Source organism: Telmatherina bonti (assembly GCF_933228915.1).
Source record: "Telmatherina bonti genome assembly, chromosome: 8".
Classification (NCBI taxonomy): domain Eukaryota; kingdom Metazoa; phylum Chordata; class Actinopteri; order Atheriniformes; family Telmatherinidae; genus Telmatherina; species Telmatherina bonti.
The window spans coordinates 28,271,355-28,288,361 of NC_136626.1; the positions used below are offsets into that span (position 1 = coordinate 28,271,355).

The window sequence follows — 17,007 nt, forward strand, 5'->3', positions numbered from 1 at the left end:
CACAGCTAGGATAGAAGAGATGAAGCAGGGTCTCCTCAACAAAATATCCGAACTGGGAAAGAAACTACCTCTCAATACATTGGATGTGCTAATTGATTTGTTTGGAGGACCAGATAAAGTCTCCGAGGTAAAAGCTTCAGACTAAGCTAAAAATAAATCCCCTTATAACCTCTAACAAGCAAACTACTGGTGGGATGTCTTTGTGAGAACATGTTCACAGAATTTAGGTTTTTGTTTGTTTGATTTGTTTTTTAGATGACTGGTCGTAAAGGCCGTGTAGTACGACGTCCAGATGGCAGCGTGCGGTATGAGTCACGAGCTGAGCAAGGTCTCACCATTGACCACATCAACCTTAAGGAGAAGGATCGCTTCATGTGTGGAGAGAAGGTTCGCTATAAGATTCCCATGGATGATCTTTCAAAACATGATCATTGTTTCATGTTTTTGGTTTTTGGTTTTTTTTTTTTTGCTTGATTTGCTGTCAGTTTCTGAAAACTGCAGTAAGTCTCCATTAAAAGCCTGTCCTGTGGTTTGTTTGTTTTTTTCCAGTTGGTGGCCATCATCTCAGAGGCAGCCAGCTCTGGGATTTCCCTCCAGGCAGACAGGCGGGTGAAAAACCAGAGGCGCAGGGTCCACATGACCCTGGAGCTACCTTGGAGCGCAGACAGGGCTATTCAGCAGTTTGGTAAGCCAGGAAATCAACAATCTTTACCGTCATTTTGTAAACCACAAGATTTAGTTCAGCAGCTCTTGGCTAAGGCACACATTAAAACACATAATATAAGAAAGCTACACATAAAATATAGCTCAATAAACATAAGAATAGAATAAAAGGAATAAAAAGTCAGGAAATGTAATGGATCTTGAAAGTCAAATAGTTTAATTTAAACTGTGTTTTTTATGATTTTTATTAATAAATCTTTGACTTTTGAAGCTTCTCTTGATAATAGCAGTTATAGTTGTGTGTTTCCTATAACATGCACTTTGTAACGGTCGGGAAAGTCTCAGCAGACCTGGTATCATGTTAAGCGATGTGTTATAATGACCAGCTGACTTGGCAGATGATTTGTAACAGGTAGCTACATCAAGGTCAACAGGCATTCGTGACGTAAAAGAAGGCATTGGAAAAAGATTCTTTCCTCTGTTTTCAGCTCACACAAAGAGGCCTGAGTAGTGTTTTATCACATTATGCTGACATTTCACTCATTCGGTGCTGCTCATTTGGAAGTTGTATTTATTTTAAAAAGCTGCTTGAAGGAAACAAATATAATTTTTATAAAGCTAATGCAATTTCCTGACATCTTAATGAAAGGTATGTGACCTGCTGTGGTCAAAATACTTGTGACAACGACACTTAACACACCAAACTGATTGTCTGGCAGTTTTATTTTCAAGTACAGTAACAGTAAAATGTGCACTCCTAAATGTTAAAACTAAATGATGATGTGTGTCCAAACTTTTGACTGTTACTGTGTTTACATGTCCACCTCTGCACAGACACTTGGTACCGTTCTTGTATTATGATAAATGCCATCTTGTAGAAAGTCAGTCATTGACCTGATCTGAGATTTGTTGGTTCAAATTCTGAAATTGTGATTTCCCATCACAGATCCGTAAACTCTGAACTCCACTAATGTTTTTTTCTGCTGTGTATAAGAGGCAAACGTGTGTTTTAGAGGCAAACGTTAAGGCAAAGTTAAGAAGTTATTTAAGTAACAGTGTTGCTACTGAAGTTACATTTAGTCAGAATTGTTCATTTCTGATGTAAAAAATGGAATGAACTCTATTTATAGGTCAGATTTTGTGTCAGCGTATAAAATAATCTCTAAAACTTTGCTGAGAATCCGTAGCTGATTTATTTCTTAAGTTAAATTAATTACAAAACTGCTGTGAATGGTTTTGCTAACAATGAAGCAGAAGCTAAAAAGTTTGGTACTTTTGAGTAGAAATATATCACATTTAAGTCATTTATCAAAATAAGTTAATATGAAACTTTTGGCAGATTTATAGTGGAAAACACAGAAAAATATTTCCTTTTTAACAAAATAAAAAAAAAACTCCAATTTTTCTGGGAGTTTGAAAAGACTCCGACAGAAAAACCCTGTGGCTTTCTTTTGTTTTTGTAATTGGCTACATCATGTTCTAGCAGGAAGGTCTTTCTCAGATCATTTGGTTGCAATTTGTGTCACCAACAACATCTGTGTCTTACTTTGTCTCTTTTTATGGCATTATCTGTCAAGCTGTTGCTACGGTTGCACCAGTCAACAGCAGAGCAGCTGCATAAAAAGTAGTTAAATACAGATAAATTATGTAAAAATAACTTAATCTTCTACAACATATGTAATTCCAAACCTCAGGAAACAATTGTCTCATATGCTACCAAGAATATTTTTATTGTTTCCATTCTTCTAATTATGCTTATTGAACACTTCCAGTAGTGTGTGACAGCATCACTGACATGGTTCATTCATTCATCAGATATGAGACAAACATCCGGGTATGGTGGGCATTTGCATGGATGAGCTCACTTTATAAATCGTCGCATCTTTCTACTCTTTCTACAGGTCGAACTCATCGGTCCAATCAGGTGACAGCACCAGAGTACATCTTCCTCATCTCAGAGTTGGCTGGAGAGAGACGCTTTGCCTCCATTGTGGCCAAAAGGCTAGAAAGCCTGGTAAATATAGCAGCTGTGTGGATTTGTTTGTGTGGATCTTGTTGTTTGTGCACAATTATTTGTTTCAAATCTTCTTCATTATTCCTTTTTACACAACGACTTGTGTCTCATGGGGAGAGGAATCCCTTTTATCTCATGATTTTAATGAGTTTTGAGAAGCTGAAAACAATGAAGATCTCTGTTTTGAGTTCATGGATGTAGCATTAGCATTACTTAGCGAACCTACCATCTCTTCCATCACCCTGCCTTCACCCTCGACCCTTCCTCGTCCCTCTACGAGGGCTGTTCCCTCGTCTTTAAGTCTCCTTACAGACTCTCTTTTGTTACTGGTTCTCTTGAAGTTTCTCCACAAATCTCCAGAGATTCCGGGTCTTTCCCTGCTCCAACGCAGCAATGGAAAGCCAAGCAAGCAAAGTAAAAGAGCTTGTCTGGAAGATTTATAAGGCTACAGTTATTTTCCATCATTATCGATGCATTTTTGCACTAGCAGTCATTTATTTCCATAGTGACACAGCATGACTGTTGTTTTTGGGAAAGGGTGAGAGGAGTGCGAGGGAACAGCGCTTCCAGGAAGTTAGTTCTGCCGTTGCCAGCTGCGTGTGATAAATATGTATCAAGAATAGGTCACATCTCATCTGCCTGGCTGCCTGCTTGATCTGATACAAGTACACACTGCACCAGTGTCGACATTGTAATGGCTGAATGCTCCTTTTGACGAGGCTTTATTGGCATTTTCCTTCCTTCTAAGTTCACTTTTGTCCACCTGTCAGATGAGTCTGTTCATTTTGTGTTCAGCTTCAGGTTCATTTTGCCGATTGCAGATCAGCAGTAAACTCATCAGTGTGTGTTTGGCTGTTTGGTTGTGAAAATGCTGTGGGGGGGGGGGTGTAAGCCTTGTACCTTATCTTGTACCAATGCTTGTGTTAATCCACCGTGCAGGGCGCATTAACCCACGGAGACAGAAGAGCCACTGAATCCAGAGACCTGAGCAAGTATAATTTTGAAAACAAGGTGAGTAATTTAAAGAAATAACTTTGTTTATAATGTAAATAGTTTAAATTCCCTTTATTTAGTTGTTTGCTTTACCTTTACAAATCCATTTATTTTGCAGTATGGTACCAAGGCCCTTGATAAAATCACCAAAGCAATTCTTGGCCACATAGACAACAAGGTTCCCCCTCCCAAAGGATACCCTGGGGGTGATGCCATGTTCTTCAGAGGTATGTTTGAACTTTGGTTGCCTTCAAGTAAACAGAGAACATCTTCCTCAGCTTCTCATTTCCTGTATGCAATCAGCAAGAAAACTTTGTTTTGTTTGTTTTCTGAATTATTCAGACATGAAAGAGGGAATGAAGAATGTGGGCATCTTTTGTAATGAGCCCCGCCTCGGGATCAGTACTGAGAAAGGTGAGGTATTCTTCAGGCCAGAAGTGATTGAGATGCACGACACAAGCTTTGACATTTAAGTTAGTTATGTTCAGGTTTCAACCCAAACTTGTTTGATCACAGACTGCAGCATCACCAAGTTCCTCAACCGCATCCTGGGCCTGGAGGTCCACATGCAGAACTATCTCTTCCAGTACTTTATTGAGAACTTCGACTACCTGATTGAGAAAGACAAGAAGGAGGGCAAATATGACATGGGAATCCTTGGTATGATCTTTGATGTCCGCCTGCAGTTATTTCCTAAAGATTCTGTTTGCATTGCCATTTTAATGATTATCATTTACAGACAATCCCTTTTCATCTATTCGTTCCCTTGTGTCTCCCAGATCTTGCTCCAGGTAACGACGAGATTTATGAAGAGAGGCAGGAAACTTTCCTGACTCCTGGAAACCCTCAGGATGGACAGGTTGTTCTTTATAAGGTAGGCACAGCATACACACGTCTTCATGTATCAGCTAGAGCTCTTTTAATGTGGTACAGGTCATTCTTGCATGAGTTGTGAGATACCTGTTGTTGGCACGATATCAGAATGACATCCTAATATAAGTTTACACGCACTCAGGCCTTTTTATGGAAAGGAAAGGCAAACCAGACGCAGGTGCAAGGGGCTGACATTGCTTTTGAAAATGGCTGGTGGGGAAACCTTGAACTTGAGATATAGCTGGCAGGTTTTTGCTCTTGCTGGGAACGTTTGTGCAACCTGAGATTCAGTCAAAGCCCCAGAAGGTTTCGTTTTCATTTACAGCTGAGTCATCTTCACATAACTAAAAGCATGAAACAACAATTCATCAAGACTTTCTTGCAAACTTGCTTTGTTTTATCCTTTTTGCATGAATATCGAGCTTGAGCTGAAGCATATGTTTAATCCATATACGTAACGGGCCTCAAGTCACTACCTCTACAGTATGAGAGTTTTGATTGACGTGACTTTGCCTGCAGTAAGACTATGATTATATATTCTTAGCTCAGGACTGTGGAGCCTGTATAGATACTAGTTGAAGGTGGGAACAGGATAATTACCTCTATCATCTGCTATTAGCTGCAGGCTAACATACACTTGATATTTCAAAGTTGGTCATCAAACATAATCCTGCACAGAAGGACCATTTCAGTGGGCTGGGTACGAGCACGCATGTGTTTTTATTTCTTTGCATATATACAAGTAGTCATAGCAGAATAGGAGAAGAAAAACATGAAATATTAAACCAAGTTAGACAACGTCGCATGTCCCAGGGTTAATTAATTTAATTGGATTGTATTAAAAAAGGTGCAAAGCTTCACACTAGCAGTGCGTTTGGCTCCTCCTCTCGCAGCACATGCTTCAGCCTCTGATCTTTTTGCCCTGCAGATCAGCGTGGACAGAGGTATGCCCTGGGATGAGGCCTTCAGCAGGTCACAGAAGCTCAGTGGTCGTGATGAGGGATTCTATCTTTCCCAGAAGGTGAGTCCGTGTAACGAACTCAAGCTGGGTGGTTCCAAATTCATTCTTGGAGGAGCAAGTTTTATTAATTCCTTTCTGTGCAAAAGGGTTTTCCTTGTTCCTTAAACTGACTAACTGTGTGTGTTTTCTGCACAGCTGCGAGGTAACAGCCCGTGTGTGCTGCTTGCTGAACAAGGAAGAGGCAAAAACTTCATTCTGTACAAGCCCAACATTGGCAAACAAACCCACCCCGAGAGCCTCGACAACCTGCTGCAGCGTTACCGGAAGGTAGTAGCTTCACAGGCTCTTGATGAACTTGTTATTCTAATATTTCTGTGTATGTCGGTGCCTTTATAGCTCCTACACAGCAGAGACGACGAAAACAAACATACATGTCCTCTTAATGCTCGCATTTCACTGCCAAATCTTCACTTGCTTTTCTGCAGGCAAACGCTGCCTTTTCATTGAAATAACTTTGTTTTCATAGAACTGCTGGCTTTAGGGAGGGATTGACAGAAGTCAAAGTTTTTCATTTGTTCATTTTCCAAATCAACATGCTTCTCTGACACCGCTGTTTGAAGGACCAGCACCTGTAATGCAAATAGAAATAGTGTGCTGCCCCCTTGTGGACATGTGTATTTTGTAACAAGAACACTCACAAGACTGAAACGTGAGCAGCGTGACTTCAACTAAAAATAAGAGTTTATTGTTGTCTTGTACATTTAAACTACTTGTTCCTTTAATAGCATGAACCACAGAATGATGCTCACTATGTTTGTACCTTAAGCCCACTGAACAAACAAGCTATTATTGTCTTTTGACACACTCAGTGATCATAAACAAGATTGAGCCTGATCGTGGCCTCTAGTCAGGACTTACTGAGGATACGAGTTCTCAGCTGATTAGGTTGTGTGTACGATTGTCCAGGTGACTCCTGAGGAAGCCCGTGACATCTGGGAGAACCAGTTCACCTTCTCTTTCAAGAACTGTAGTCATGCGAACTGGTAAGTAAGATACACAACATCCTTGAGGATTAATGGCTCAAGTTGCCAATCAAGCTGGTTCTTATTCTCATCCAGTCTGGATGCCTTTTCTAAGGATTTGTAGATCAGCTGAGAGCAAGTCGTGTAGAAAATTGCCTCTAAGTCTTACATGTGTCTTCATCTGCAGATGATTAGTGTATTTGGTTTGTCTGACAGCATAACTGCTTAAAGAGGGGTTAAAAACATGATTTTAAATCAGGTTTTTTTTTTTGTATGCATAACTATTTTGTCTTCTTCCTCTACTTACCCTCCAGGAATGGGAAGTGTAAAAAGATTGAAGAAGGGCAGGAGTGTCTGCAGGGCATGCGCCTCCGCCAGTACCACATGCTGTGTGGAGCTTTGTTGCGAGTGTGGAAGCGGGTGTCCGACGTGGTGTCTGACATCACCAGCTCCAGCATCCTGCAGATTGTCCGCCTTAAAACGAAGCAGCACAACAAACAAGTCGGTAAGCACATCACACATCAGAGTTTAAAACCCAGTCGTATGTTAACTGGTCACAACTGGTTGAGCTTATACCTTCACTTTTACATTAAGAAAAAAGAACAAACAAGACAAAAGTAGAAAAAAAGGGCTTGTAGGTTTAGAGGTTAACGGTTATTTCAGGATTAAATTCCCCTCATCTCCCCTCAGGCATCAAGATCCCAGAGACCTGCGTGGCCCGTGTGCGCTCTGAGCTTCTGCAAATGGACGAGGAGGTGAAGAAGAGGCGAAAAGAGAAGGAGCGACAAGAGCAGATGCGTAAAGTGGAGCAGGAGAACAAACACCTGCTGGCAAATCTGTTCAATCAGAAACCCATCCTCAACCAGTCCCTCGCCCAGACGCTCGCTCAGAGGCAGATCCTCAAGCAGGAACTAAACCAAAACACTCTCCAGAGAACTCATACTGGGAACGTCTCTCAGCTGCAGGGAATGCAGCAGTTCCCTCATAACTTATCCATGCTGTCCTTACAGAGAAACCCCAGCCAAACCCAGCCAAACCCCCACAACAGCTGGTCCAGCAGTTCCCCCTCCTCCACCAACAACAGCTCCCTGCCCAGCTCGTTCAGTCTCGATTTCCCCCAGTTTTGCCCCCCACCTTTTATACCCCGCTTTCAACAACCGAAGAACCCGTCTCTTGAACTCCAGACCACGCAGTCCCCCAGCATGTCTTCCATGAATTCCCTGGACGAGATCTTGGACCTGACTATGAGCTCACCGTCCCCATCTCCAGAAAACACTGAGGGTGGACTGAATCTGGACAACCTGGCGGCCAACCCTGCAAACTTTGTAGAGAACTTTAATCTGGAGGCTCTGATTTCCCCGAGTGTTACGAACGCCCAGCCAGCTGTACAAACGCAACCGCCTCTGAGTCTTCATCAGCAGCAGCAACACCTGCAGACCTCGCAGCAGCAGAATCACAACCTGCTAGCCAATAACGACCACCACGACTTACTAGATTTATTAGGCTTGAACCTGTCTCCCCAGATGCCCACACAGAAAGCCAGCCCTTCCTCCTCTACCTCCTCCTGCTCTTCCTCCACGTCCTCCACCTCGTCTGTTTCAAACAACCTGGCTTCTTTCTTTCCTAGTCCATCTTCATCCTCTTCCTCTTCGCTGTTTTCCAACTCTTCCTCCTGCTTCCCTTCGACCTATCTCCTCCAACAGGCAGACTCTGCTTCGTTACCAAACGGCCACTGCAGCTCCGGCGTGCTAGACGTCCGCGAGGCTCTGAACAGCATGCTGCAGGCCGGGCCAGACCGCAAGTCTGTCATCCGGTACCGTCAACAAGACTAAGAGCTTCAACAGTCACAGCTCGTACGGACTTTGGGGTGTTTTAAGTTGTTTTTCTTTTCTTTTTTTTTTTCTTCTTTTTTTTGGTATTTTAACTTTAAAATGTAGATTGCATCTTGTTTGCTGCTGTCTATAGTTGCACCCTTGGACCTATTCCCTCCCCGCTCAGGGCCTTTAGTCAAGTCACTGCCTGTCCTGCTTAGGCCTAAACCCTTCGATCCATCTGTAGCGTTCACCGGCTCTTGGCTGTCGAGGCGACGGCAGATTCAAACAGCGTCAGATTTCTCCACCAAAGTGTGTCATTCACGGTAAAAGGCAGCTGTTGATTTTTTTTTTTTTTTTGAAAGGAAGTGGAAAAAATAAAACACGTGATAAATGTATTTTTATCAAGAACACGAGCTGTCCAAACACAAGCTCATCCACTGAGGTGTGGAAATCTCGCATAAACCTCCTGCTGCTGATTTTAACGAGGTGAGATCGGTGAAGTTGCTGGAAGCTCGAAATGCCTTTCACCAGTTTGAACCACACCTACAGACTCTGCTTTACTGTTACTTAGCTGTTCGTTGCTGTTTGTGTTGATAAAAGAAAAAAAAACAAAAGGAAACGCGTGTAATATGGCTTGGCTCGAGTGAAACAAGAGATAGCGCTGAACTGGAAGAAGAAAGGAGAAAAATGACGTGAAATCTATGAAGTGATTAGCCATGAAATGCCTGGTTTTGGTTTTCCTCTACATGCTCCCTCTTGGATCTCTCCCTGCTTGTATGAACACTAGCGTGAGGAAAAAGGGAGAGGAAAAGCAGTCTGCTGTTGCAAACAGTGCCTTCAGAGAAATCTATAAATGCAGTCCTTAAATTCATGTAGCCTGATGTATAGATTTGTACTCCTGAACATTGGTTTTAATGTTAATTTAATATGATATATTTGTATTTAACTTTTGGCCCCTTCAGTGAGTCAGTCAGTTGGTGTTTATGTTGCATGATGCTGGTGTTGGGTTTCAGTAAGACGCCTCCATGTAGCCTGTAAATGCTTGTAAGATTGTTATAAAAAGTAACGCTGTCAGGGAACTTGTTTTTTTTTTATGTTAGTAAAGGTTATGAACAGTGACGATGCAATACAACGACAGGAGAGATCGGTGGATGAACAACCCAGTGGATGACATTGCGCTTAGTCGCCTGGTTAGCAGGATGAGGGGCGTAACGGCAAGCGTGACATGAAAAAACTGGCTGCAGCGTGGATGTTAGCCCTGTGGCTAACAGTTAAATATGAGGGCTGTAAAAAAAAGTATCCCTTCATGGCAACAATAAGTTGTGCATTGTTTTGTTTGTTTGCTCAAACTGCCTGATGGGAAGCAGAGTATTTTCACGCCGCCGCATCTCTGCAAAACATAAAACACTACGTTCGCTAAGGCTATTAGCTCCTCCATCCTTTTGCTCAGTAATGTCACATTTCACATGGTCATAAAAGGAGAATATTGGTCTCTGGTGATGCATCTTATGCATGCTGTCCTCCTGATTTCTGCAGGTTTAGCGAGCTTGTCCTCTGTCCTTGTTCCTCTCGTATAATACGCCAGAGGCTGACTGGCATGGTGGGTTGGTTTTGACACCATTGATACCTATTATAATCAACCACCAAACCCCATATTTTTATTTTTTTGTAGAGCTGACAATAACATATTTATAATGCAACTCCTGTTTTGATTTGGGATGCCTCAGGAATGTCTTGAGTCTTTTTTTTTGTCTGTGTGTTTGTGTGTATATGTATCATTGTGACCTTCATCAATATCAGAATTAGTTTTTAGTCTTTAATACCAATATATAAAACAGAATATATTTGTTTTGATTTAAAAAAAAAAAAAATTCCCTGTTATTTTTAAATAATGTAATTGTCTTCTTTAAAGCTGGGTTCCAGTAGAGTTCAACAGATTGCAACTATTTATCTAAATTTAGTCCATTTCAGCCTTGAAACACGTGAACTCATAGCACTGAGTGTGTGATAGTACCTGTAATGTCTGGCTGTGTTTGTGTGAAAATGATGCACTGGTTTGTGACAACAACAACAACAAAAAAAAGCCAGAAGTTCAAGTGATTAAAAAGCAATAAAATTGTGTCACACATCAGTTGTGAAGCCGCGATGCCGCAGCAATGTTTACGCTTACCAGGCAAAGCGCTGCGGTTCTCTTTGCACGGTTTCTCATGTCTGGTGTTTCATTCTGAAATGCGTACAACCTTTTTGTAAAATACATTTTGACAGAGCGAGCGCAACACGGTCTCAATGTTTTACTCATCGTTATATAAAAAGTTATTGTTATTTATATTTAAGGGATATTTAGATTTTAGATACGTTATCAACCTGCTTAATATAATAGTTCACGACATGCTCGGTCAGGGACGTTACTCTTTCTCAAGATTACTATCAAATCAAATTTTTATTATAACCTGCCACCAAATAAGATTGCACTGTTTTGTACTGGCGTACAGTGTCTGGATTTATTCAGCTGTTTCTCGGTTTTGCTTTGCTCGAGTAGAAACATTTCTCCGACTTGTAGACCTACGTCAGGCTTTCGGTTTGCAGAGATACCAAAGTGTTCCACAGACACCCCCGAAGTTACCGGCTCTAAGATACGAGACCTTTTTAATAATCTCAGGAAGAAACCCAAAAGTGGCGTAACATGGGGGCGTTATCAGAAATATATCATTTCCCCTTTTAACAGTGGCGAATCTAATGAGTACATGGTCTGTTTTTTTTTTTGTTTTTTTTGGGGGGGGGGTTTTCTTAACTATGTGCTGTGACTCTTGCTGTATTTATATTTTAGATTTAATGTGATGGGTTTGTTGTTTGTCTCTGTGAAAATGTCAGTGATTCTAAATGTTTATGCCATCTTAGCGCAAAGATCAAAGGCTGTTTCTTTTTAAGAAACATTATTTTATCGGTTTTGTTTTTCTGTTTTTATCCGTGCTGCAGCTGTCGGCCCATTTTCATTCATGCAACTGCTGACAGACGTTGGCGTCGATTCACACCTGGGTTATACTGTAATGTGCAATTGACCCCTCAGCTGAAACAGATGGTTAGATTTAAGATTAGTCTCTTACTTCAGCAATTCAATATCGTTGGTTAATTTCTGAAATCTCCCTTCTGGAAGTTGTCTTCATCCGCTTGTCTACTTTGCTTGTGATATTTCTCATCGGGCACATTCCAAGACACCAGTCTGCAAAACATTTTGCTTTTGATTTTTGTATTTGTCTCAAATATACAGCTTTATGCATTTGAGGGATATAGATAGCAATTTTTGGAAAAAATAAGCCTTTTTCTTTTAAGTGATTCTTTGTTTGTCTAGTTAGGCCTTTAATCATGTTTATTATTTTGCACTAAGTATGGCATAATCCAGTTACTGTTCCCGTGTTGGTTATGATTGAGCAGTAAAAGCTTGTTCCTGTTCCTTAATGAATTGCTCTGTGTATACTGTAACCATCTTTCCTTGTTTCTCCACCATTTGCATATTATATAAATGTTATCTCTCTGAAATAATTTATTGCTAACAAAAAAAAAATGAAACAAAAAACATGCTACTGATTGTATGTATTTTTAAACAAAGCCTATTTTTTCTGTATAAAACAAAAAAAAACTGTGTTTAGCACTTTTATCCTGGGTTGTGCTTTTTTTTTCTATATATTTATAATTTAGATCCAAATGTATATATTGTAAAATTTGTGCCTTTCAACTAATTCTTTAAAAAGGTTTTCTACTCATTACAGGAAGGACTATATGAAAATGCAATCTTAACTTTGTAAACAAATAAAAACTTGAAGATTGCTGAAACTGAATGTCATTTGTTCGTCATGGTCGTCCCTTGCAGGTTTGTTGTGGGTTTGTATAAATCCTGCATTGCTGGTGCTGTTTTAAGGTTTTTTAATAGCCTGAAAAGGAATTAGTCCAGAAAGATTAGTGCCAAGTTTGCTAATTTTATCTTGATGTCAATTTTTATTGTCTCTTCTGGGAGGGAATTCATTTCAGTCCAATTCACTTATAATCCAGTTCATTACAATTATGTTTATCCATCCATTTTCTTAACCACTTCGTCCAATCAAGGATAGCGGGGAAGCTTGAGACGGTCCCAACAATCATCAGGCTAGAGGCAGGGTACACTCTGGACTGGTTGCCATCCATCACACATCACATTATGTTCAAATAATGTAAATTTACCACCAGCTGAACCTGCAACTTTTAGCTTTATCAAAAATGTGCATTTCATCCAAATCATGGGCACATGTGAACTAGTCTGATAGGTTAAAGAGACTGCTCCATCGGACCACAGATTGCAATACGAACAAAAAATCTTCTCCCTCTACAGAACCTTTCCTAGCACTGGAGCCTGCAGTTTTCTTCAGAAATTCTGTCTTGTCTCTTGTGCAGGACTTGTGTAAATCAACTCATGTATCTACCAGTAAGGTGCAGCCTTACTGAGGGCAATGTCATACATATTTATACTGCTCACAGAAGGTTTGGGATATTCAACTTTTGGATGGAATATAAAGAAAATATAAAAAGGTTAAGGCTACACTGATATGTCATGAATGCAAGACATTTAAATATAACGATGTCGTGGTAATTTCTTCATTATTTAGTGGTCTATTCATGGTTCAGTTGCTTTTTTTTTGGTTATTAATTTATTTTAGCATTTAAGCAGTTGTCCACTTGCATTCGTTTTTTTTGTTTGTTTGTTTGTTTGTTTTGTTTCTTTAGAAAAGGAAAAAAAATTAACTAGACAAATATCTCAGATTTTTGTGAGTAATGTAAATTTTAAAAACTGAATGAGCTTTGAGATGTAGACAGGAGGCGCTCTGAAACTAAAGGATGTTACAGGTATAACGGGCTATGCTTTTTTCAAGGTCCTTCTGGTTTTTCCAGGGAATGTTTAATTTTGTGTTTTGTTGAAGTGTCTGAAATAAAGAAAAAAAAGTATTCTTTGTGTGGTTTCACAATGCGGTATGGCAATATCACCCTGACCAAGAGGAAATTACTGCAGCAGGTCATAAAAACTGCAGCGAGGCTCCAACCTGTCTTCCATGGATACTACCCAGCACTAGCAGAGATAAACACAAAGCATCCTTAGGGACAATTATCATCCAGCTAATGGTCTGTTTCAGTGGGTAGAATCAGGTTACAACCTGTTGCACCGCAGGGCTTTCCTCCAAAACGGCTTTTTTACAGCCACTGCCATACTAGTGGCACAGACATCGAAGAGGGGAGAAACTACCTCACTCCACAAATCACCTAACACTAGAGACAACAACAATAATAATAAACAGAAAGGGCATTCCCATATTGTGATTTCCAGCTTATGTTATTGTCCTACATTAATTTTATATAGATACACTATTAGATTCCTAGTTACAATGATAATGAATCCACAGTGTTTTGGCTATACTGTGGTGTTTGATGCTTGATTGTATCTTAATTTTTTCTCAATTGTTTTTTTATTCTGGATAGTAGTATCCAGAATTTTGGCGGGATTCAGATCCATCTTTAATATCTTGTAAAACCTTTTGGGAACTTCTCCTGTATATTTTGACAAAGCAGCCAAAATAAATAAATAAATAAATTCCTAGATCCAAATGGTGATGCAGATCTCTTTGAGAAGTAAGACTAAGATCTATTCTTAAAAAAAAAAAAAAAAAAATCAATCATAAAATTGTAACCAGTTTTTGCATAAAGTTGCACAAACATTACCTCCACCACCTCCTTGGTAGAGTAATAAAAAAAAAAAAAAAAAAAGAATATCTGGTATATTAAAAGCTCATTTAGGTGCAGAATTATGCTGATTGTGGCTTTTCAGTAGCTGTTTATTTAATGTCAATTCTTCGAGTTGACCTGTATAAGTTTAGTAGGCTATATTTTAAGTAATTCTGAGACTTAGATAAATGCACAATAATTCAGATCTAAGCTAAATGTACCCATAAAATGGACAAATAAACTATTTTTATGTAGTTTATCTCTTTTTTTAAAATATAAACAATCCAACTACTACAAAAGATAAATCATTTTAAAAATCGCACAAAATAAATAATCAAGCTTGCTTAATTTATTCTTTCTAATGTGTACTAGCTCTGACATTTCTTATCAAACCCAAAAGTTGGAGCAGGCTTTATGTAACTTCCGGTAGACGCCGACTACCTTGCGTCATGACGTAAACTCACCTGCACGCTCGGCTTTCAACGCCACGCCTCCTCCCCACCTGAGTGCAGAAAGATTTAAAAGACAGTCTTCCAAGTGAAGAAACCGAAGTTCAAGCCAGAAACAGCGAGGCTTTGTGGACGATATCTTCTTGTGGTTTTTCCACTTTTTCAACGGAGCGACAGAGAAAAGCTAAAGGCTACGGGAAGGGAAGCTAACAGGTAAGTCAGCTTAGCTTCTGTCGGGTTTTCCCTGTTTTCAGAGTCAACAGGTTGCAGGAAGGAGACGTGGAGCTGAAAAGATAAAGGTGTCACATTTTACTGGAGTCCAGAGCATGACTTTAAATTTTTTATGATTATTTTTTTCACTGGATTTGATTAAAAATGTATTATTTTAATATTACATTTGTTTGTAGGTAAAGCTAATATAATCATATTTTAAAGAATTGAGGCATTAGCACGTAGCTTTTACAGTGAACAATTACAGGACTAATGGACTCATATCTTCTTTATATCCTGTTATATCAGCTTGTTGAGGCATATTTTGGCCTTTACAAATCCATATTTCAGCTTTTTGTGCTTAAATTGGCCACAATGACATGTTTTTTCAGTGGTTGGTGAGCATTTTAACTTAAATTTGCCAACCAGCTGTTGGAGTTGGTGTGTGTCTTAGTTAGTTTAACGTTCTCACCTGACCTTACTGGTTCTGCCACACTTGCAAGTTTCTACCTGCCTGCCACATAGTTTCACAGTAGTTTCGACTGCATACCCAAAACTACTGCGTCTTCCTTTCCATCCACCCCAACCACAGTGTTTACTGATTAAACTGTAGATTATGATGAATAAAAAATACATTCAGCCTTGTTGTTGTTGTTGTTGTTGTTGTAGTGGAGGCACTTTTATCGCTTTATTTAGTCTATCCTGGTTTGGGGATGTGTTTTAGCCTCCTCTTTTAAAGCTGCCCACAATGAACTGCCATCAGCACCATCCACCCATCCTTTCTTTCTTTCTATAACTGTATATGAATTATGTTATTTAAAGTGGGTGCATGTGTAAAACCTTGGGATTTAGTGGGGTTAGAAAATGTGAAGATAAATTATGTACTATTTGAATATGCCACCATTATATGAAAGATATAGCAGGTTTTTTTGCTTTGTTATGCTCTATGAAATGTTTCTATTTTATACTGTTTTAGTGTTTATCAAAAGTAATGTTTATTGTGTGTCGTGGCCTCTATCTATGACAAATACATCATTACAGTAGCCCATCCAAAACCCAGCTGCTATAGAGTAAATGTCCATTATTGCCCACTTTAATACATCATGCCAACAGTTTTCTTACTCTTCTCATTCACAGAATACTGATGCATCTTGTTGCTGACCTTTGTTTGTGTCTATTCCTTTAATCTGCATCTTGTTTTATTCATAAAGTATGCATCTCCTAACCTAAAGGAAGGCATCTGAGTAGCAGTCCACATAGGTGTGAAGTGGCTGTCTGTACTGCTCTCAACATACCTTAAGTAAATCCTTTGAGTGTGGAAGCTACAAAGCTCTGGCATGTGTAATTACAGCCACTCTGTGGGCTCTGTAAACCTCTGGAGTGTTTGTGGTGCAAAGCTCCATGTTTAAACAGAGAAGCCTTGCTGTTCCTCCTTGCCCACTAAGCGCTACATATTCATGGCTTAGTGCTACCTTCAACCATTAATGTTTAGAAGCTCTGCTTAATTCAAGTGATGGAGAACTGACTAGATTTAAAAGGCATCTTCATAATTCTGTTGGAAGTTGGACTTTTGGTTACTGTGGAGTGAAACGGTGTTGCGTAGTTGGTCGTTTGCATGCTGGACGGGCAGCAGGAGTGGCCTTTCTGTTTAAAGAGAAACAAGCAAGTTTCTGCAGTGACTCTGCTGAGAGGAATGAGATATTACTTATCTGCTTTCAGAGGGCACACCTAAGTGCGCTAACTGTATGTTTTTAGTCACGGAAGTAGTTGCTGGCCTTACTGTGTTTTCTTTACATTAATTAATAATTCACTGCTGGTGATCTGACAGCCGCGAGAGCAGCTGTCACACCTGACCGAATTCAAGCCAGGATCCTGTATCGCTTCTGATGCTGCCACCAAACCGACATAGTCATGTAATGGTGTCTCATGACAGATGAAACACCTCGGATGTAGGGCGAAAGAGGTTTGTTCTTCTAATTTCTTCAACTCCTCTTCTAAGTTTGGTTAATGGTGACTATGTTCTAGGTGAGGCAGGACACTGGTAATCTGAGTCCAACAGAAAAGCACTCCCATGCTTCAGGGTGTGCATAAATGTTAACCACCAAACAGCGATAACATCAAAGCTCTGTGGTGCCACGGTGCCATTTCCTCATCCTCAGACACAACAGAGTCACTGTAGGATCCCTGGAAAGTTAACTCAGGGTCAGAGGATCTATAGTGTAGCAAACACCCCGTCAATTATTAACAACCCATTGCTCTCATT

The 17,007-nt window shown here is 40.0% G+C and overlaps 1 protein-coding gene across 1 annotated transcript in view; it reads left to right on the plus strand.

Moving 5' to 3' along the window:
• Window positions 1-9,151, plus strand: part of sbno2b (strawberry notch homolog 2b) — a 56,049-nt gene extending 46,898 nt beyond the window's left edge. The window contains exons 19-32 of the mRNA XM_079244493.1: window positions 6-127; window positions 256-387; window positions 550-685; window positions 2,565-2,677; window positions 3,617-3,688; window positions 3,789-3,897; window positions 4,013-4,084; window positions 4,187-4,330; window positions 4,450-4,544; window positions 5,472-5,564; window positions 5,700-5,831; window positions 6,471-6,547; window positions 6,841-7,031; window positions 7,217-9,151. Of these exons, the coding sequence (XP_079100619.1) occupies window positions 6-127; window positions 256-387; window positions 550-685; window positions 2,565-2,677; window positions 3,617-3,688; window positions 3,789-3,897; window positions 4,013-4,084; window positions 4,187-4,330; window positions 4,450-4,544; window positions 5,472-5,564; window positions 5,700-5,831; window positions 6,471-6,547; window positions 6,841-7,031; window positions 7,217-8,358 (2,630 nt within the window). The 3' untranslated portion in view covers window positions 8,359-9,151. The remainder of the gene's footprint in view (window positions 1-5; window positions 128-255; window positions 388-549; window positions 686-2,564; window positions 2,678-3,616; window positions 3,689-3,788; window positions 3,898-4,012; window positions 4,085-4,186; window positions 4,331-4,449; window positions 4,545-5,471; window positions 5,565-5,699; window positions 5,832-6,470; window positions 6,548-6,840; window positions 7,032-7,216) is intronic.
• The last annotated feature ends 7,856 nt before the right edge of the window (window positions 9,152-17,007 follow it).